The 22,427-nt window shown below is 43.6% G+C and overlaps 1 protein-coding gene across 11 annotated transcripts in view; it reads right to left on the reverse strand.

Moving 5' to 3' along the window:
• Positions 1–7,755: 7,755 nt before the first annotated feature.
• LOC135509736 (rho GTPase-activating protein 12-like) overlaps positions 7,756–22,427 on the reverse strand; it is a 128,409-nt gene continuing 113,737 nt past the window's right edge. For all 11 annotated transcript variants that reach the window (XM_064930649.1, XM_064930640.1, XM_064930677.1 and 8 more), the window contains 8 exons: positions 19,131–19,229; positions 18,827–18,929; positions 18,490–18,609; positions 18,172–18,270; positions 14,704–14,781; positions 12,416–12,550; positions 11,971–12,076; positions 7,756–9,468 (listed from right to left, as the gene is read on the reverse strand). In XM_064930649.1, the coding sequence (XP_064786721.1) occupies positions 9,297–9,468; positions 11,971–12,076; positions 12,416–12,550; positions 14,704–14,781; positions 18,172–18,270; positions 18,490–18,609; positions 18,827–18,929; positions 19,131–19,229 (912 nt within the window). In that variant the 3' untranslated portion in view covers positions 7,756–9,296. The remainder of the gene's footprint in view (positions 9,469–11,970; positions 12,077–12,415; positions 12,551–14,703; positions 14,782–18,171; positions 18,271–18,489; positions 18,610–18,826; positions 18,930–19,130; positions 19,230–22,427) is intronic.

A 22,427-nucleotide genomic window follows, 5' to 3' on the forward strand; every position in this document is an offset into this window, starting at 1 on the left:
AGCACAGTGTGGATGTCAGGCTGGCAGGTTTGCTGGCTGTGTGTTAATGTAGCTTCAGCTCTCTGTTTGTCAGTCTGAATGTCCTTCCCTCTGCTCTCTCTGTCCTCATAGTCAACCTGCTGGATCTCATTCACACTGACTCCATCTCTGTCTTTGTGGACCTGGGCTCCAGACAGACAGCAGTGCAGCAACACCAGCAGAGATACAACACTCTTCATTCTCATTCCTGGGTGATGATTTCCTCTTCTTGTGGTTATTTCTGCTGTTATTCTGGAGTCTCAGTTGTCCCCTTTATATCCTGTCCTCTTAAACCTGACCTGGTGATAACTGGGACACGTGTAGATATGAAGTCTATCAACATGGTGGTAAATCAGACTGATTCACCTCATGATCACTTTCATCTGATTTATATGGTCCTAAAATAACCATGTGACACAGCAAACAGAACATAGAATGTCTAAATGTCTAAGGTTTATAATATAATGACCTTTGCCTTTTGGTCCCTTTTGGTCTCATTGGTTATTACCTCATAATCTAGTATTCTAATCATTAGGTTTGGAAGTGAATTCACGATTTACAGTCAAATATTTCCAATCAGCAAAGTGAAATAGACATGTCCTCTCTCAGCAAAAACGACTATCATGATAATCAACAAGCCCCACCTGAAAGACGTTTGGCTTGTGTTCATTAACGGTGGTTGAAGGGTTTTAGGAGTCAGTCAGTCTGCCCACGTGCACATAGTTCTCACAATGTGTGTTTGTGTGTCCGTGTGTGTTTGTTTGTCTGTGTTTGTGTGTACGTGTGTGTTTGTTTGTCTGTGTTTATGTGTCCATTTGTTTGTCCGTGTGTGTGTCAGTGTCTGTTTGTTTGTCTGTGTTTGTGTGTACGTGTGTGTTTGTTTGTCCGTGTGTGTGTGTGTGTTTGTTTGTCTGTGTTTGTGTGTCCATTTGTTTGTCCGTGTGTGTGTGTGTGTGTGTTTGTTTGTCTGTGTTTGTGTGTCCGTATGTGTGTTTGTGTTTGTGTGTCCATTTGTGTGTCCGTGTGTGTGTGTTTGTGTGTTCGTGTAATGACACTTTGTCATTCTTTTGATAAACTCTTTATGGCATTATACTCAACACAATGTTTACCACTCTTCAATTTACAGCAGAAAAAGGAAGTAAGAGGTGGGGGGTGAGGGGGGGGTCAACATCTATACATGAATTAAAGAAGTCAGTGTACAGTATAATCTTTAGATTAATTTAATATTTTCATTCTGAGTATTTTTTGTTATTATTTTTCTTTTTGAAAACTTGGATACGATATGTATTTTTAAATGTTGTGTATTTCACCTACTTTTCCCCTTGAGAATTTCCTTAGTTTGAACTGTTAGAGAGAAAATGGAGAACATTCAACGCTAAGACAATGTTACTAAAATGTCTGAATATTTTCCTGTACTGATCACTGATACAGTCCTTCAATAACCCTCCTACATGGTGAAGAGCAGGTGACCACTGAAGGTGCTGTGACGATATTCATTATCATATATCTTTCTCCCAGCCCAGAGATGCATGTTGACCACATCTCCCACCTCCAGCAGCAGTGACACTCCATTAGAGGAGTTAATACCACCACTAGCTTGGTAAGCATGTGCAGTAGCTATCTGATCTCCATTCATATGCAAGAATGCAGTTGTAGGAGCTGAACTGTCACCGTCTCCATAGATGTAAAACCTGAAGAGGTAGAGTCCTCTCACTGGTGCTGTGAAGATCCCTGTATCAGAACACAACATTCACATAGAAACAGTCATCAGAGACGATACGAGGACAGAGGACTATTAATAACTATGTTTTCACACAGACGTATAAATACTGATGATATGAATGTAGTGTACCTGTAGTGGGGTTATAAGCATTGCCAATGTTTGAGTAGATATTTCTGTAGACCAGGGTGATTGCAGTGTTGAAGGGTCCAGTGTTTCCTCCTTGACCAGGTGCTGCTAGTGAGGCTGAGAAAGCCACCTTCCTGTCTGTGGACAGAGATGAATCAACAGTACTTTTTTATTTATTTTATTTATCCATTATTCTACCAGGTAAATTAACTGAGAGCATGTTCTCATTTGCAGCAATGACCTGGGGAATATTTACAGGGGAGAGGAGGAAGATGAATGAGCCAATTGTAAACTGGGGATTGTTAGGTGGCCGTGATGGTTTGAGGGCCAGATTGGGAATTTAGCCAGGACACCGGGGTTAACACCCCTACTCTTATGATAAGTGCCATGGGATCGTTAATGACCTCAGAGATTCAGGACACCCGTTTAACGTCCCATCCGAAAAACAGCACCCTACACAGGGCAGTGTCCCCAATCATTTTTAGACCAGAAGAAAGAGTGCCTCGTACTGGCCCTCCAACACCACTTCCAGTAGCATCTGGTCTCCCATCCAGGAATCAACCCTGCTTAGCTTCAGAAGCAAGCCAGCAGTGGTAGGCATTGTGGTATGCTGCTGGCACCCCACTTTATCTAACTGGACACTAGTTGGTGTAGATTAGACATGTTATCAACAATAAGGCCAGTCATTCAGAATATATATATATATATTGTTTATTAATGTCAAAACTAAAACTTAATTAACCTCCCATTACCTTGACTGTTTCTCTTCAGAACTTCAACATGTCTCTCAGTGATGTTAGAACGAGTCTCCATGGAGTTTAGTTTCACTGATTGTGCTGAAATCAGATGCATGAACAATAAACAAGTCAGTGAGATTTAGTATAAATGACTCATGACTCATGATGTCATCTTAATTAGTATAAAATACACTTTGGGTCTGTACCTAGACTCGGATTAAGACCTTTGTGTTACAACAACAGATATGAAAGATAATTATGATTTACCTTCATTCATTTTGCTCAGATCCTCCACTTCGGATGTCAGCTGGACTTTCAGTTCCTCCACCTGTCTCTCACTGACTGTCAGTCTGCTCTCACTGTCTGTCAGTCTGTCAGCTCTCACTGGCTGTCAGTCGGCCTCCATGGCTGTCAGTCGGTCTTTGTGTGTCTCAGCTCAACTGTCAGTCTGCTCTGCCACTGGTGTCATCGGCACTGTCAGTGGATCTCACTGTCTGTCAGTTTGCTCTGTGTGTTCGGCTCTCACTGTGTCAGTCGGCTCTCTGTTTGTCAGTCTGAATGTCACTGACTGTCAGTCGGCTCTCACTGTCTGTCAGTAGTCAACTGTCTGGATCTCATTCACACTGACTGCATCTCTGTCTGTCAGTCGGCTCTGGGCTCCACAGACAGTCAGTCAGCAACTGTCCAGCAGAGATACAACACTCTTCATTCTCATTCCTGGGTGATGATTTCAGTCTTGTGGTTATCACTGCTGTCAGTCGGCTCTCAGTCTGTCCCCTCTATATCCTGTCCTCTCACCTGACTGTCAGTCGGGACTCTCACTGTCTGTCAGTCGGCTAAATCACTGATTCACCTCAGATCACTCTCAGTGTCTGGCTCATGGGCTCTCACTGTCTGTCCTCCATGTGACACAGCAAACAGAACATAGAATGTCTAAATGTCAATAGCAGGTCCCAGTTCAGTTGTGTCTCAGCTCAACTCACTGCCATCATGGTCTCATCTCTTACTCAGCACAGTGTGGATGTCAGGCTGGCAGGTTTGCTGGCTGTGTGTTAATGCAGCTTCAGCTCTCTGTTTGTCAGTCTGAATGTCCTTCCCTCTGCTCTCTGAAGAAGGTGTCCTCATAGTCAACCTGCTGGATCTCATTCACACTGACTCCATCTCTGTCTTTGTGGACCTGGGCTCCAGACAGACAGCAGTGCAGCAACACCAGCAGAGATACAACACTCTTCATTCTCATTCCTGGGTGATGATTTCCTCTTCTTGTGGTTATTTCTGCTGTTATTCTGGAGTCTCAGTTGTCCCCTTTATATCCTGTCCTCTTAAACCTGACCTGGTGATAACTGGGACACGTGTAGATATGAAGTCTATCAACAAGGTGTTAAATCAGACTGATTCACCTCATGATCACTTTCATCTGATTTATATGGTCCTATAATAACCATGTGACACAGCAAACAGAACATAGAATGTCTAAATGTCAATAGCAGGTTTGTAATATAATGACCTTTGCCTTTTGGTCTCATTGGTTATTACCTCATAATATAGTATTCTAATCAGGTTAGAATCCGGTTAGGTTTGGAAGTGAAGAGTAGTGGAGAAGGTGGAAAGTTCTAAGTTCCTCGGCATACACATCACAGACAAACTGAATTGGTCCACCCACACAGACAGCATCGTGAAGAAGGTGTAGCAGTGCCTCTTCAACCTCAGGAGGCTGAAGAAATGTGCCTTGTCACCAAAAACACTCAAACTTTTACAGATGCACAATCGAGAGCATCCTGTCGGGCTTTATCACCATCTGGTACGGCAACTTCTCCGCCCACAACCGCAAGGCTCTCCAGAGGGTAGTGAGGTCTGCACAACGCATCACCAGGGGCAAACTACCTGCCCTCCAGGACACCTACACCACCCGATGTCACAGGAAGGCAAAAAAGATCATCAAGGACAACAACCACTCGAGCCACTGCCTGTTCACCCCGCTATCATCCAGAAGGCGAGGTCAGTACAGGTGCATCAAAGCTGGGACCGAGAGACTGAAAAACAGCTTCTATCTCAAGGCCATCAGACTGTTAAACAGCCATCACTAACATTGAGTGGCTGCTGCCAACATACTGACTCAATCTCTAAACACTTTAATAATTAATAAATGGATGCAATAAATGCACGGTCGGAACTAGAAGCATTTCGCTACATTCGCATTAACATCCGCTAACCATGTGTAGGGTTAAAATTAGATTTATTACACAACACAGTGTTCACTAGTCTAACAGGTACTTTATTACACAACACAGTGTTCACTAGTCTTCTAGGTACTTTACTACACAACACAGTGTTCACTAGTCTTCTAGGTACTTTACTACACAACAGTGTTCACTAGTCTTCTAGGTACTTTATTACACAACACAGTGTTCACTAGTCTTCTAGGTACTTTACTACACAACACAGTGTTCACTAGTCTAACAGGTACTTTATTACACAACACAGTGTTCACTAGTCTTCTAGGTACTTTATTACACAACACAGTGTTCACTAGTCTAACAGGTACTTTACTACACAACACAGTGTTCACTAGTCTAACAGGTACTTTATTACACAACACAGTGTTCACTAGTCTTCTAGGTACTTTATTACACAACACAGTGTTCACTAGTCTTCTAGGTACTTTATTACACAACACAGTGTTCACTAGTCTTCTAGGTACTTTATTACACAAGTGTTCACTAGTCTAACAGGTACTTTATTACACAACACAGTGTTCACTAGTCTAACAGGTATTTTATTACACAACACAGTGTTCACTAGTCTTCTAGGTACTTTATTACACAACAGTGTTCACTAGTCTAACAGGTACTTTACTACACAACACAGTGTTCACTAGTCTAACAGGTACTTTATTACACAACACAGTGTTCACTAGTCTAACAGGTACTTTATTACACAACACAGTGTTCACTAGTCTTCTAGGTACTTTACTACACAACACAGTGTTCACTAGTCTTCTAGGTACTTTATTACACAACACAGTGTTCACTAGTCTTCTAGATACTTTATTACACAACACAGTGTTCACTAGTCTTCTAGGTACTTTACTACACAACACAGTGTTCACTAGTCTAACAGGTACTTTATTACACAACACAGTGTTCACTAGTCTAACAGGTACTTTATTATACAACACAGTGTTCACTAGTCTTCTAGGTACTTTACTACACAACACAGTGTTCACTAGTCTTCTAGGTACTTTACTACACAACACAGTGTTCACTAGTCTAACAGGTACTTTATTACACAACACAGTGTTCACTAGACTTCTAGGTACTTTACTACACGACACAGTGTTCACTAGTCTTCTAGATACTTTATTACACAACACAGTGTTCACTAGTCTTCTAGGTACTTTACTACACAACACAGTGTTCACTAGTCTAACAGGTACTTTATTACACAACACAGTGTTCACTAGTCTTCTAGGTACTTTATTACACAACACAGTGTTCACTAGTCTTCTAGGTACTTTACTACACAACAGTGTTCACTAGTCTAACAGGTACTTTATTACACAAGTGTTCACTAGTCTAACAGGTACTTTATTACACAAGTGTTCACTAGTCTAACAGGTACTTTATTACACAACACAGTGTTCACTAGTCTAACAGGTACTTTATTACACAACACAGTGTTCACTAGTCTAACAGGTACTTTATTACACAACAGTGTTCACTAGTCTAACAGGTACTTTATTACACAAGTGTTCACTAGTCTTCTAGGTACTTTACTACACAACACAGTGTCCACTAGTCTTCTAGGTACTTTACTACACAACACAGTGTTCACTAGTCTAACAGGTACTTTATTACACAACACAGTGTTCACTAGTCTTCTAGGTACTTTACTAGAAAACAGTGTTCACTAGTCTTCTCGGTACTTTACTAGAAAACACAGTATGTGTAGTAAGTCTTCTAGGTACTTTATTACACAACACAGTGTTCACTAGTCTTCTAGGTACTTTACTAGAAAACAGTGTTCACTAGTCTTCTCGGTACTTTACTAGAAAACACAGTATGTGTAGTAAGTCTTCTAGGTACTTTATTACACAACAGTGTTCACTAGTCTTCTAGGTACTTTATTACACAACACAGTGTTCACTAGTCTTCTAGGTACTTTACTAGACAACACAGTGTTCACTAGTCTTCTAAGTACTTTATTACACAACACAGTGTTCACTAGTCAAACAGGTACTTTATTACACAACACAGTGTTCACTAGTCTTCTAGGTACTTTACTAGACAACACAGTGTTCACTAGTCAAACAGGTACTTTATTACACAAGTGTTCACTAGTCTTCTAGGTACTTTACTAGAAAACAGTGTTCACTAGTCTTCTCTGTACTTTACTAGAAAACACAGTATGTGTAGTAAGTCTTCTAGGTACTTTACTACACAACACAGTGTTCACTAGTCTAACAGGTACTTTATTACACAGCACAGTGTTCACTAGTCTTCTAAGTACTTTATTCCACAACACAGTGTCCACTAGTCTAACAGGTACTTTATTACACAACACAGTGTCTACTAGTCTAACAGGTACTTTACTACACAACAGTGTTCACTAGTCTTCTAGGTACTTCATTACACAACACAGTGTTCACTAGTCTTCTAGGTACTTTATTACACAACACAGTGTTCACTAGTCTAACAGGTACTTTATTACACAACACAGTGTTCACTAGTCTTCTAGGTACTTTATTACACAAGTGTTCACTCGTCTTCCGGGAACAGCAGGAAAAATTCCTGACAGAATTGAGAGAATCTGCATTTATTCATCAAATGTTGTAGCTACAGTATAATATTGCCAATAAGTGTATTTCAAGGACTGAACTTGTACTGATATTCATTTGCCTTTTGGTTTAATGTGGTATTACATCAAGAAAATGTATTCAAATCATTAGTTATGTCAGTAAACAAATAGTTTCATGAAATGTTCTATCCCAAAAGGTCAAGTAGAAATTTGCTGCTTCATAAACTCCAGGGTCAACAAGCCCTACCAGAAAGACCTTTGTGTTTTTTTCATTGATGGTATCAGTGCTTGTGTGTGTGTGTGTGTGTGTGTGTGTGTGTGTGTGTCAGACAAAAGAGGAGAAAACAAGTGACACGAGTTTTACTGGGTCTCAATGGAGGCCTTTATTCCAATTAGACAAAGAAGTCATGAACAGCAGTTAGTTTGGAAAATAATTACATTCAGAATGTGTCATTTACCCACAACTCAGGTAAACTTCCACAACCCCAGGTCATATAGTAAGTAGTTCTTGGGTTGCTAAATTACATTAACTTTCCCCAAATTCCCCCCAGGTTTTCCAGAAATCCTGGTTGGAATGTTCCCTGGATCTGGAGTGAATATGCAGAATATCCAGGGAATCTTCCCAACAGTGATTTGGGGGAAATCTGGGAATTTTAGCAAAGTTACCGGAATTTTTCAACCCTAAATGATTATTTTAGATTTTTTTTTTTACACAATCAGTCTACGTTATGGAACAAATCTTATTACGTTAGTGATTGTTTCCCCAAGTTTCTAACGCTCACCGTCAAGACATAATTACTATCAAACATCTGTACAACATATTTCCAGTCAGTCAATCCCTTCCTCCAGGTTCACCTTCTCATCCACACACACACACACACACACACACACACACACACACACACACACAGAGGTGCGTCCAAAATGTTACCCTGTTCATTCCCTTTATAGTGCACTACAAAGGGAATAGGGTGCCATTTGACACACAACACACTAAAGCTGTACATATTATTCAACAGAACGTTCATTTATTAATGGTTGCCTTATTCACCATCAGTCAGAGGACCAGTTCTGTATTTAAGTTGAAATCTGACTGATTGGAGAAGATTTCTTCTGAAAACCAGAGAAGCAGAATAGTTTTGGTACGATGGCTGAAGTAAAACCATGAGTCGGTGGCTTGCGTCCCAAAATGGCACCCTATTCCCTACATAGTGCACTTCATAGTGAGTAGTGAGCCACGTCAGACACAGCCAGTGTGTAGAACGGACTGCTTCACTGAGGAGAGAGAGTCTGTACTTTAGAGGAGAGGGATCATAGTAATCCTGTGAATGGACAGTCAGGATTGGATGTTGGCTTTTTCAGAATGTCCCACAAAGCAGCCATGGAGAGAGGAGCATCTTCCATGTTGGCTGCTAAGAGTCTCAACTAGGGTTTATTGGTTGTGTATAATAAGTCCTTGTTTTACAGGTTTGGTTGGCGGGAGATGGATTCTGAGGCGTGAATGACTTCGGGTTAGAGGTTGGTGAGTTGGACCGGTCTCTCCTGGGTTTGGGTTGAGAGCTCTGCATTGTCATGGTGGTGATGGTGTTCAGAGAGGAGGCCTGGGTTGGAGTCATTACAGCACAACGTTACGAAGTATTTGACAACGTAAAACGAAAACAAGTGTTTCTTATTGGACAAGTTCACAAAGTCCCTCTCCGTTTCATCCCGTTAGCTTCCGTGTTGTTCCTAGTGAACATTACCTCCCGTCTCTACCAGTGTAGGGTGAAGTTGCACCTAGACGCTGATCTTGGGTCAGTTTAGCATTTCCTCCACTAATGGTTAAGGTTATGATTGGGTGGGAAGGGAAACTGATCCTAGATCTGTACCCAGGGGAAAGGTCACCCCTTTGGTGTCTACCTAAAGATGCCCTCGTACTCCAGCAGGATGAGCTCTACTATCTGGTTCTGATAGACCATGTGGACCGCCATGTTCCACGTCTCTGTCTCGGGTCTGAGGAGGGTGGGGCCAAACACTATGGCCACGCTCTGGGTCGTCATACGGTTTTCCTCGCTGTGGTCAATCACCCTGAGGACAGAGAGAGGGGCATTATAGCTAACAGCTATATCATTATATATGGACAGAGAGAGGAGCATTACAGCTAACAGCTATATTATTATATATGGACAGAGAGAGGAGACTTATAGCTAACAGCTATATCATTATATATGGACAGAGAGAGGAGCATTACAGCTAACAGCTATATCATTATATATGGACAGAGAGAGGAGACTTATAGCTAACAGCTATATCATTATATATGGACAGAGAGGAGACTTATAGCTAACAGCTATATCAGTATAGAAGTAATATATTCAGTGAGGGAAAAAAGTATTTGATCCCCTGCTGATTTTGTATGTTTGCCCACTGACAAAGAAATGATCAGTCTATAATTAATGATAGGTTTATTTGTACAGTGAGACAGAATAACAACAAAAAAATCCAGAAAAATGCATGTCAAAAATGTTATAAATCGATTAGCATTTTAATGAGGGAAATAAGTATTTGACCCCTCTACACAACATGACTTAGTACTTGGTGGCAATCAGAGGTCAGACCTTTCTTGTAGTTGGCCACCAGGTTTGCACACATCTCAGGAGGGATTTTGTCCCACTCCTCTTTGCAGATCTTCTCCAAGTCATTACGGTTTCGAGGCTGACGTTTGGCAACTCAAACCTGCTGCTCCCTCCACAGATGTTCTATGGGATTAAGGTCTGGAGACTGGCTAGGCCACTCCAGGACCTTAATGTGCTTCTTCTTGAGCCACTTCTTTGTTACCTTGGCCGTGTGTTTTGGGTCATTGTCATGCTGGAATACACACCCACGACCCATTTTCAATGCCCTGGCTGAGGGAAGGAGGTTCTCACCCAATATTTGACGGTACATGGCCCCATCCATCATCCTGTTGATGCGGTGAAGTTGTCCTGTCCCCTTAGCGGAAAAACACCCCCAAAGCATAATGTTTCCACCTCCATGTTTGACGGTGGGGATGGTGTTCTTGGGGTCATAGGCAGCATTCCTCCTCCTCCTAACACGGCGAGTTGAATTGAAGCCAAAGAGCTCCATTTTGGTCTCATCTGACCACAACACTTCCACCCAGTTGTCCTCTGAATCATTCAGATGTTCAATGGCAAACTTCAGATGGCATGTATATGTGCTTTCTTGAGCAGGGGGACCTTGCGGGCGCTGCAGGATTTCAGTCCTTCACGGCGTAGTGGGTTACCAATTGATTTCTTGGTGACTATGGTCCCAGCTGCCTTGAGATCATTGACAAGATCCTCCAGTGTAGTTCTGGGCTGATTCCTTTATCGTTCTCATGATCATTGCAACTCTACTAGGTGAGATCTTGCAAGGAGCCCCAGGCCGAGGGAGATTGACAGTTCATTTGCGAATAATCACACCAACTGTTGTCACCTTCTCACCAAGCTGCTTGGCGATGGTCTTGTAGCCCATTCCAGCCTTGTGTAGGTCTACAATCTTGTCCCTGACATCCTTGGAGAGCTTTGGTCTTGGCCATGGTGGAGAGTTTGGAATCTGATTGATTGATTGCTTCTGTGGACAGGTGTCTTTTATACAGGTAACAAGCTGAGATTATGAGCAGTACCTTTAAGAGTGTGCTCATGATCTCAGCTCATTACCTGTATAAAAGACACCTGGGAGCCAGAAATCTTTCTGATTGAGAGGGGGTCAAATACTTATTTCCCTCATTAAAATGCAAATCAATTTATAACATTTTTGACATGCATTTTTCTGGATTATTTTGTTGTTATTCCATCTCTCACTGTTCAAATAAACCTACCATTAAAAATATAGACAATTTCTTTGTCAGTGGGCAAACGTACAAAATCAGCAGGGGATCAAATATTTTTTCCCCCTCACTGTAGCTTAAACTCAATCACCCAGCAGATAGAGGAGCATTATAGCGAACAGCTATGTCATTATAGATGTAGCACCATATAGCTAAAACTCAATCACTCAGTGGATAGAGAACAAGTTTGTATTTATTAATTTTTAAACCATTTTTTAACTAGGCAAGACAGTTAAGAACAAATTCTTATTTTCAATGATGGCCTAGGAACAGTGGGTTAACTGTCTGTTCAGGGGCAGAACGACAGATTGGTACCTTGTCAGCTCAGGGATTTGAACTTGCAACCTTCTGGTTACTAGTCCAATGCTCTAACCACCAGGCTACCCAGCCGCCCCAGGCATTTAACCAGGCAGGTCAATTAAGAACAACTTCATATTTGCATTGAGAGCAAGAGGCTCTAGCATTGAACTTTACATAAATATATTTGGAAAACCTGGGTATTTGGGGAAAGTTAAAAGGATTTTGCAACCCAGTGTCTCCAAATGAATGAGGCTAACACAATGAGATTATATTGTCATTTAGTTAACTGTGCAGGTTGACTAACCTCCTGAGGTGTTTGAAGAGGACCTGCATAGTGTTTTTGCAACCCAGTGTCTCCAAATGAATGAGGCTAACACAATGAGATTATATTGTCATTTAGTTAACTGTGCAGGTTGACTAACCTCCTGAGGTGTTTGAAGAGGACCTGCATAGTGTCCTGATTGGGTTTTGGCAACTGTTTGACCCGCTCCTTGATGGACTGGACACGCTGCTTGTTGTCTGGGATCTCTGTTGAGCAGACAGAAATACTGAATACTGTAGCAAAACGTTTTGCAACCGATAAAGAAAAAAAGCTTCTCTCATTGGACAACTTCAGCTTGTCCCTTCCTGTTTAGCAGGAAGAACAACAACACACCGGGCGATTCCCATTTCCTAACCTTTAATGTGGTGTAGCGCCCCCCAGTGGATAAATATAACATTTACTACATTTAGTAGTACAGAAGTAGAAATATAGATGGACGCTAATGAAGTAAAGAATTCAACTATATTAAAATGGAGTAGCCAGGATGTGTATTTGTTGTTGTTATTGTACTCATAATAAAACCAATGGGATTATTATGTACTCACTGATGGAGTTGACAAAGTCATGGAATAATCCATATGTGAAGAGGGGTTCAGGCAGCTCTCTGAAGAACATCTTCAACGCTCCTGTAATCACATGGATGTCCTCCCACTTCCCTTCCTCCAGGTTCACCTTCTCATCTACGCACGCACACACACACGCACACACACACACACACACACAGGGTTATTCAGTGTACTTCAGGTCCATGCATACTCAGGCTGTCAGTATACAGAAAGAGGGGACAGTAGCAGTGGTACCATGTGGTACCATGATCAAATCTAAGTTTATTTGTCATGTAAGCCGAATTAAACACTTTACACCTTACAGTGAAATGCTTTCTTACAAGCTCTAACCAACAGTGCAATTTTTAAGTAAAGAATATGTATTAGGAAAACAATAGATAGAACAAGGAAATACATATATTTTTGTAAACAATAAAAAGACAGTGAAAATAACAGTAGCAAGGCAATAATGGGGGAGGGGGGGGCACACAATGTAAATAGTCCGGGTAGCCATTTCATTACCTGTTCAGGAGTCTTATGGCTCATGGCCACAGACCTGAGTGCTATGGGTCTGTAGTCATTTAGGCAGGTTATCTTAGTGTTCTTGGGCACAGGGACTATGGTGGTCTGCTTAAAACATGTTGGTATTACAGACTCAATCAGGGACATGTTGAAAATGTCAGTGAAGACACCTCGTAGTTGGTCAGAAAATGCCCAGATCACACGTCCTGGTAATCCGTCTGGCCCAGTGGCCTTGTGAATGTTGACCTGTATAAAAGTCTTACTCACGTCGGCTACAGAGAATGTGATCACACAGTCGCCCGGAACAGCTGATGCTCTCATGCATGCCTCAGTGTTGCTTTCCTCAAAGCGAGCATAAAAGTGATTTAGCACGTCTGGTAGGCTCGTGTCACTGGGCAGCTCGAGGCTGTGCTTCCTTTGTAGTCTGTAATAGTTTGCAGGCCCTGCCACATCCGACGAGCGTCGGAGCCGGTGTAGTACGATTCAATCTTAGCCGTGTATTGGCGTTTTACCTGTTTGATGGTTCGTCGGAGGGCAAAGCAGGATTTCTTATGAGCTTCTGGGTTAGAGTCCCGCACCTTGAAAGCGGCAGCTCTACCCTTCAGCTCAGTGAGAATGTTGCCTGTAATCCATGGGTTCTGGTTGGGTTATGTATGTACAGTCACTGTGGGGACGACGTTCTCGATGCACTTATTGATAAAGCCAGTGACTGATGGTGTACTCCTCAATGCCATCGGAAGAATCCCGGAACATGTTCCAGTCTGTGATAGCAAAACAGTCCTGTAGTTTAGCATCTGCTTCATCTGACCACTTTTTTTATAGACCGAGTCACTGGTGCTTCCTGCTTTAATTTTTGCTTGTAAGCAGGAATCAGGAGGATAGAATTATGGTCAGACTTGTCAAATGGAGGGCGAGGGAAAGATTTGTACACATCTCTGTGTGTGGAGTAAAGGTGATCTAGAATTCCCTCTCGTTGAGCATTTAACATGCTGATAGAAATTCAGTAAAACTGATTTAAATTTCCCTGCATTAAAGTCCCTGGCCACTAGGAGCGCTACCTCTGGCTGAGCGGTTTCCTGTTTGCTTATTTCCTTGTACAGCTGACTGAGTGCGGTCTTAGTGCCAGCATCCGGCTGTGGTGGTAAATAAACAGCCTCAAAAAATACAGATGAAAACTGTCTTGGCAAATAGTGTGGTCTACAGCTTATCATGAGATACTCTACTTCAGGCGGGCAAAATATATATTACAGTTTTTTTGTCCCTTTGGTAGGATACTTGTGATCGTACCTCGTCTAATTCATTGTCCAATGATAGTACGTTGGCAAGTAATACTGATGGTAAAGGCAGATTTCCCACTCGCCGTCGGTGGATCCTTACAAGGAAACCTCGCCCTGTGTCCTCTGTACCTGCGTCTCTTTTTCTTGACAATGACGGGGATGTCGGCCTTGTCGGGTGTCTGAAGTACATCCTGTGAGTTCTGCTTGTTGAGGAAAAAAATCTTTGTCTAACCGGAGGTGACTGATCGCTGTCCTGATATCAAGAAGCTCTTTTTTGGCATAAGACACGATGGCAGAAACATTATGTACAAAATAAGAAATAACTCGAAAAAAACACATAATAACACAATTGGTTAGGCGCCCGTAAAACTGCTGCCATTTCTTCTGACCATTTTCTATTGACAGTGACGAGAGAGTGAAGAGAGAGGACAGTAGTATCAGTAGTACCTGCCATGATTGACAATGGAGAGAGAACACAGTAGCACCTACCATGATTGACAGCGAAGCGTAGTTTCTGGATGACAGCCAGGTTCCCACTCACTCTGTACAGCCCATCCACATTCAGAGCTTCAGACCGAGGAACACAGAAGAGCACCATCACACAACCATTCACAGTTTTATAAAGGAGATCGACGTTCTGATACCCTTACATATTTAGTTACTGTGTTTCATAGGACATGTGATCCAAGATGGTGTCCTCGTCTTGTCCCATGTATATATCTTTTCATATATTTTTTCTTAGCATATATTTTTTATTTTTCAACTTCAACATACTCTCCTGCAATCTGCCTCACCAAATGCGGTATGGATCTGCTATTTCTTTACTTCTGAACCAGTACCCCAACAGAAGCTAACCAGCTAACTAGCTACTAGCTAGTAGCCAGCTAGTGGTCATCAGCTACCATTAGCCCGGTCAACTCTCTCCAGTCTGCACAGCGCAACTCAAACCAGAGCAAATCGGACATATTTTCCTCCATATCTCCGGATTCCTACCGCAAGCTCTGAACCTTTTCACCTGGATTATCGCAGCTAGCTAGCTGCTATCCGAGTGGCCACTCTCTGTCCCGAAGCAAGAACCAGTTAGCCTGGAGCTAGCCTTGCTAGGCCCATCTTCCGGCTAGCCGACGAGGTCCATCAGCCACTCCTTGGGCTACAATACCTATTTTGCCAATCAGCCTAGACCCCCGCCGACCCATCAGGACTGGACCCCCGCCGACCCATCAGGACTGGACCCCCGCCGACCCATCACGACTGGACCCCCGCCGACCCATCACGACTGGACCCCCGCGACCCATCACGACCCATCACGACTGGACCCCGCCGACCCATCACGACTGGACCCCCGCCGACCCATCACGACTGGACCCCCGCCGACCCATCACGACTGGACTTCCGACGTAATGCACCCGAGGGGGTTTATCAATGGGCTCCTCCGTCGCGACGTCCCCTGAATGCCCACCTGCTAGCCGCGGCCCGCTAGCTGTATAGAGCATATCGGACTGTTAGCTTAAGAGGCCCATCGGACTAATTCTTTGGCCATTATACCTATTCTGCCAATTGGCTTGGACCCTTTTACAACACGGAGCCCTGCTGATCCACAACGACTGGTCTGCAGACGTAACAGCACGGGGGCTACAACAGACTTTCTTCCTTCGAGACGTCCCTCTAAGGCCCTTCTGCTAGCCCCGACCCGCTAGCTGTCTGAATCGCCATGTCTCCGGCCCGAATGTCAATATGCCTTGTCCATTCCTGTCTTGGTTAGTAATTATCGCCTTATTTCACTAGAGGCTGCCTTAGTTAACTCTTTAGTTCCACCTCCCACACGCTCATCACTGTCAAACGGCCATGCTTTCCACCTGGTTACCCCTACCCCGGCCAACAGCCCTGCACCCCCCACAGCAACTTGCCCAAGCCCCCCCATTTCTCCTTCACCCAAATAGCTGATTTTCTGAAAGAGCTGCAAAATCTGGACCCCTACAAATCAGCCGGGCTAGACAATCTGGACCCTCTCTTTATAAAATTATCTGCCGAAATTGTTGCAACTCCCATTACTAGCCTGTTCAAACTCTCTTTCATATCGTCTGAGATCCCTAAAGATTGGAAAGCTGAAGTATATCTATCCTACCTATCTAAGGTCTTCGAAAGCAAAGTTGACAAACAGATCACCGACCACTTCGAATCCCACCATACCTTCTCCGCTATAAAATCTGTTTTCCCGAGCTGGTCATCGGTGCATCTCAGCCACGCTCAAGATCCTAAACAATTTCATAACTGCCATCAATAAGAGACAATACTGTGCAGCCGTATTCATCGACCTGGCCAAGGCTTTCGACTCTGTCAATCACCACATTCTTATCGGCAGACTCAACAGCCTTGGTTTCTCAAATGTTTGCCTTGCCTGGTTCACCAACTACTTCTCTGATAGAGCTCAGTGTCAAAACGGAGGGCCTGTTGTCTGGACTTCTGGCAGTCTCAGTGGGGGTGCCAAATGATTCAATTCTCAGGCCGACTCTTTTCTCTGTATACATCAATGATGTCGCTAATGCTGCTGGTGATTCTCTCATCCACTTCTACGAAGACGACACCATTCTGTATACTTCTGGCCCTTCTTTGGACACTGTGTTAACTAACCTCCAGACAAGCTTCAATGACATACAACTCTCCTTCTGTGGCCTCCAACTGTTCTTAAATGCAAGTAAAACTAAATGCATGTTCTTCAACCGATCGCTGCCCACACCTGCCCGCCCATCACTACTCTGGGGGGTTCTGACCTAGAATATGTGGACAACTACAAATACCTAGGTGTGTGGTTAGACTGTAAACTCTCCTTCCAGACTCACATTAAGCATCTCCAATCTAAAATCAAATCTAGCATCAGCTTCCTATTTCACAACAAAGCGTCCTTCACTCACGCTGCCAAACATATGCTCATAAAATGGACTATCCTACCGATCCTTGACTTCGGTGATGTCATTTACAAAATAGCCTCCAACATTCTACTCAGCAAATTGGATGCAGTCTATCACAGAGCCATCCGTTTTGTCACCAACGCCCCATACACAACCCACCACTGCGACCTGTATGCTCTCATTGGCTGGCCCTCGCTTCATATTCGTCGCCAAACCCACTGGCTCCAGGTCATCTGTAAGTCTTTGCTAGGTAAAGCCCCGCCTTATCTCAGCTCACTGGTCACCATAGCAGCACCCACCCGTAGCACGCGCTCCAGCAGGTATATCTCACTGATCATCCCCAAAGCCAATTCCTCCTTTCCTTTCAGTTCTCTGCTGCCAATGACTGGAACAAACTGCAAAAATCACTGAAGCTGGAGACTCATATCTCCCTCACTAGCTTTAAGCACCAGCTGTCAGAGCAGCTCACGGATCACTGCACCTGTACATAGCCCATCTGTAAATAGCCCATCCAACTACCTCATCCCCATACTGTTATCTATTTTATTTATTTTTGCTCCTTTGCACCCCAGTATCTCTACTTGTTCACTCATCTTCTGCACATCTATCACTCCAGTGTTTAATTGCTATATTGTAATTAATTCGCCACTACGGCCTATTTATTGCCTTACCTCCATTATCCTACCTCATTTCCACACACTGTATATTGTCGTTTTCTACTATATTATTGACCCAAAGTTTGTTTATTCCTTGTGTAACTCTGTGTTGTTGTTTGTGTCGCACTGCTTTGCTTTATCTTGGCCAGGTCGCAGTTGTAAATGGGAACTTGTTCTCAACTGGCCTAACTGGTTAAATGAAGGTGGGGAAAACATGGTGATGGATACAGAGGGACACAGAAAGGATTTAAGGACACCAACAGACGGCCGAGCCGGGCTCGAATCCCTGTTGCCAGGGACAGACATCTGAGTCAGACATTCAACTCACCACACCACTGTTACAGTGAGAGACAACTGAGTCAGACACATTCAGACAGGAGAAGCACACCTACCGTTGTTTTCCACGTGGTCGATGCACATCGTGACGAAGCTTGGCACGGCCGTGTTCTCTCTATGACAGAGGTCACTCAGACTGCAGCCAAACACCTGGTCTAAGACACACAGCCATCAACAGGGTTATTATTACAGAGGTCCAAAGTACTCCACTACTGGAAAACAACAGGCCCTTATCCACTGACCGTCTGGTAACTGTCCAGGTTTCCCAGAAATCCAGGTTGGAAGCTTCTAGATGTTCTGTTTATTTCCTCTTCCAACCTGGGGATTCTGGGAAAATGAACACCGTCCCCAACCCCTACTGTTCGTTGTAATACCTTTGATGTAGCCCTTGTCTCTGACTGTCTGCAGAGTGGGTCTACGTGTCAGAAACTTCTTCAGCTTGATTCTGGTCTTCTTGTTGTCCGACGCGTCCATACTGGTGGAACTCTTCATGGCTACAGACCAATGACAACGGGAGATGACTTAACAACCTGACACACATAGGGACAGTTTCCCGAACACAATTCAAGCCTAGTCCTGGACTAAAAATCTATTTTCTAGAGGTTCTCCATTGAGTGATCTTTTAGACCTGGACTGCTGACCTATAATGATGAACAGAAACATCCTTAGTAGACTAAGAGGAGTGGTCTCAGACAGACATGATGCTCTGACCTCGGCTCTTCTTGGAGTCTCTGTGCTCTTTCTCCTTGTCTTGTTTCTCTGCTCCAGGAGACTCTGGCATGTCCTCCTCTATGGCCTCATCTGACTCCCAGGCCTACAGAAAGGCAGGTAACACACACACACACACACACAGACAGACAGATGCACAAAGGGGACAGTCAAGAACACATAGGAACAGGTAGGCTACCTTTGGACTGGCCAAATGACTAAACATGACAACTCTGCCACTTAGTGGATAGATGTGGAACTGCTGTACAAATCAGACAAGTGTGTGTGTGTGTGTGTCCAGACTCACGTGTGTGCTGATGGTGTCCATCAGTGCCCTGTACCAGTCATTGATGACGCCGTCATTCTCTGACTGGATCAGCAGCTCTGTACTCTGATGGGTTTTCACCTGCAAAGAGAACAAGAAGTTTTATTTTTTATTGAATATTTAAAACATACAATCTACTTGCAGTATAGCCGCTCAACAACTACATCACATTAGTCATCTAACAGAGTCCCACCCAGAGCGAAACACAGAAGCAACCAGGGTCAACACCCAGCTCAAGGGCACGTTGACAGATCTCCCAAAAGTTAAATAACGGGGACCCGAACCAGCAATCCATCGGCCACCGGCCCAAGTTCCCAACCGCCAGGCCACCAGCCCTCCAAGATCCTCTAACAGTTCTCCAAGAGCTGCCCCTCAACCATGCAAGACCCCCCCTCCCCCCACAGTTCCCAAAGAGCTGCCCCTCAACCATCCAAGACCCCCCCCTCCCCCCACAGTTCCCAAAGAGCTGCCCCTCAACCATCCAAGACACCCCCTCCCCCACAGTTCCCAAAGAGCTGCCCCTCAGCCACCCAAGACCCCCCTCCCCCCACAGTTCCCAAAGAGCTGCTCCTCAGCCATGCAAGACCCCCCTCCCCCACAGTTCCAAAGAGCTGCTCCTCAGCCATCCAAGATCCCCCCAAGTTTCCTGCCCCTCCCACCCGAGACCCCCCCACAGTTTCCAAAAGAGCTGCCCCTCAACCATCCGAGACCCCTCCACAGTTCGCAAAGAGCTGCCCCTCAACCATCCGAGACCCCCCCCCACAGTTCCCAGAGAGCTGCCCCTCTACCATCCGAGACCCCCCCCCCACAGTTCCCAGAGAACCACCCCCCCCCAATGCACCAACAACCAACAAAATGAACAAAAGAGAAAAAAGAGAAAGACAAAAGAAAACTGAAAACAACTAAGCAAAATACTAAATGACAACAAGGACAACAAAAATCATATCAGCAAGGCCAACTGAATATGTTGAGTGCATGTATGGCACTATTTACTAGGGATGCACGATATATCGGTGAACATATCAGTATCGACTCGATGTCTAGTTTAATGTGAAAAACCGATGTCAAAGCTGCCTTGCCACCTATATAACGTAGGTACATGACATAATTCAAAATTTTGCGCTACACGTTCAACACAGCATTCCTAACCTTGCCCACAATGTCTGCTGTGTGGATCGAGCAGTCAACAAGACGAGTCATTTGAAAGAGTAAGAAAAGTTCCGCGAGACAACTCAAACAAAATCCAAGATAACGGAATGCATTGTCCTTGACAAATCAACCGTTCTCTGTCGTGGGTGATGTTGGCTTTGACGACTGGTCGAGCACCAGGACACACTACCGTTACCAACGTTACCAAGTGCGCCATTGTTCAGATGTTGCCCTTCCGGAGTTACACAGTGAAAGCGTCACTGCTATTCGCTTCACGACCTCCCATGGAACGTTTGGGTCGTTAAAGATATGGCAAATACCACTATTTGACAATAACACTATTTGACAATAACACTATTTGACAATAACACTATTTGACAATAACACTATTTGACAATACCACTATTTGATAATACCACTATTTGACAATAACACTATTTGACAATAACACTATTTGACGTGTTAACTAAGCTTTTAATTTGACACGTCAAATTATAGAATGTTGTGTGTGCTGAATTTGCACGTGCAAGCCAAGTGCCACCACTACTATCAGTAGCCCTGTCAAAGCTGTACAAAAAGGTCTGCAAACAAGCAAAACACCGGCCAAGAACGATGTGTTACCAATACCGCGTTGGTAATAAAGGATTATTTGTTCGACCGCAACTTCTGGGGAAGCTAGTTAGCTTTAGTTTGGTACCTGGCTATTACCAATACAACACGCCTGAAAACAATGACCAGTAGAAACCGCAGTCATTTTCACTATTCTTAGCAATGATTTAGGAATCTTTGTAAGTATTAGCTAGGTACCGACTTGTTGTTCACCTATTGAAATTAAACTTCAGTTCATGAAAATAAATAGCTAGCCAGCTACTTAACCCTGTTGCCCAAAGTTAACGTTATAAGCAGCCAGCTAGCTTCATCTGGCTAGTGAGGCCCGACCGGACTGGGTTTTGTGTTGTGAAGCTAGCCACAATAAGTATTAAGCACAATAGTGGAATTTGCGGTTTGCCTTCAAAATAAAAGCCCATATTTGAAAGTGGATACAGGAGGTTACAATTGGTGGAATCATGCCATATTTAGACTAGATAATGTTAAACAAGGTTGGAATGTGGAGCAATGAAATTGGGTATCAGTCTAGTCGGTGACACCCACAGAACACTACTGTGAAGAGTTTACGTAAATACTAGCGTTGTAGCTCTTATCGCGGGACAGTGATCGTGTGAAATGACCTCCCCAGTCAGCCTATGCTGTGTATTGACATTCATATTGCACTGTACAGTTTTACCTGAGGATTGGGGATCAATGAAACGGGGTATCAGTCTACTCAATACCCAAGATATTTTAACCCAACGTCCCCCTCAGAGTTATCAGACTCCAAAACATCCACACACTATTGTTTGTCCTCTGGAATAGTGTTCAGTACACATAGGTTGACAACAATAAGAGCTACGATGCTAATGTGTCACTGAGTAGACTGATACTCCATGTCATTGATCCACAATCTATAGGTAAGGCTGTACAGTGAAATAAGTTTACCCCCAATGCAACTCTAAAGTATAATACATCCAGTGTGATTTCAACAGATTTTTGTCAAATGAACAAATTATTGTCTTTTGTTGATTTTATATAACATTCCAACCTCGTTTAGCATGATCTATTAAATTATGGCATAATTCTACTATTTGTATTCATTTGCATCACACATCATGTTGATGATGTTTTACTGGTAATGGGGACATATGTAAATGTCAACAAAATAACCTTTTGGTCAGTGTGGTGTGTGTGTGTAAACTTTATTTAACTAGGCAAGTCAGTTAAGAACAAATTCTCATTTACAATCACGGCCCGGATGACGCTGGGCCAATTGTATGCCGCCCTATGGGACTCCCAATCACGGCCGGATGTGATACAGCCTGGATCCGAATCAGGGACTGTAGTGATGCCTCTTGCACTGAGATGAAGTGCCTTAGACTGCTGCATCCATGTGTGTGTTAACTATTTAAATGTACTAGAATGCTTAAAAATGTCACAACATTTAAAAAAATTGTTATCGGTATCAGGTTTTTTTGGGGGGCAAGGAAAATATTGGATATCGGTATCGGCCAAAAACACCTGCACGACATCTGCCTC

The sequence above is a fragment of the Oncorhynchus masou genome, chromosome 3 (assembly GCF_036934945.1).
Source record: "Oncorhynchus masou masou isolate Uvic2021 chromosome 3, UVic_Omas_1.1, whole genome shotgun sequence".
Taxonomy (NCBI): domain Eukaryota; kingdom Metazoa; phylum Chordata; class Actinopteri; order Salmoniformes; family Salmonidae; genus Oncorhynchus; species Oncorhynchus masou.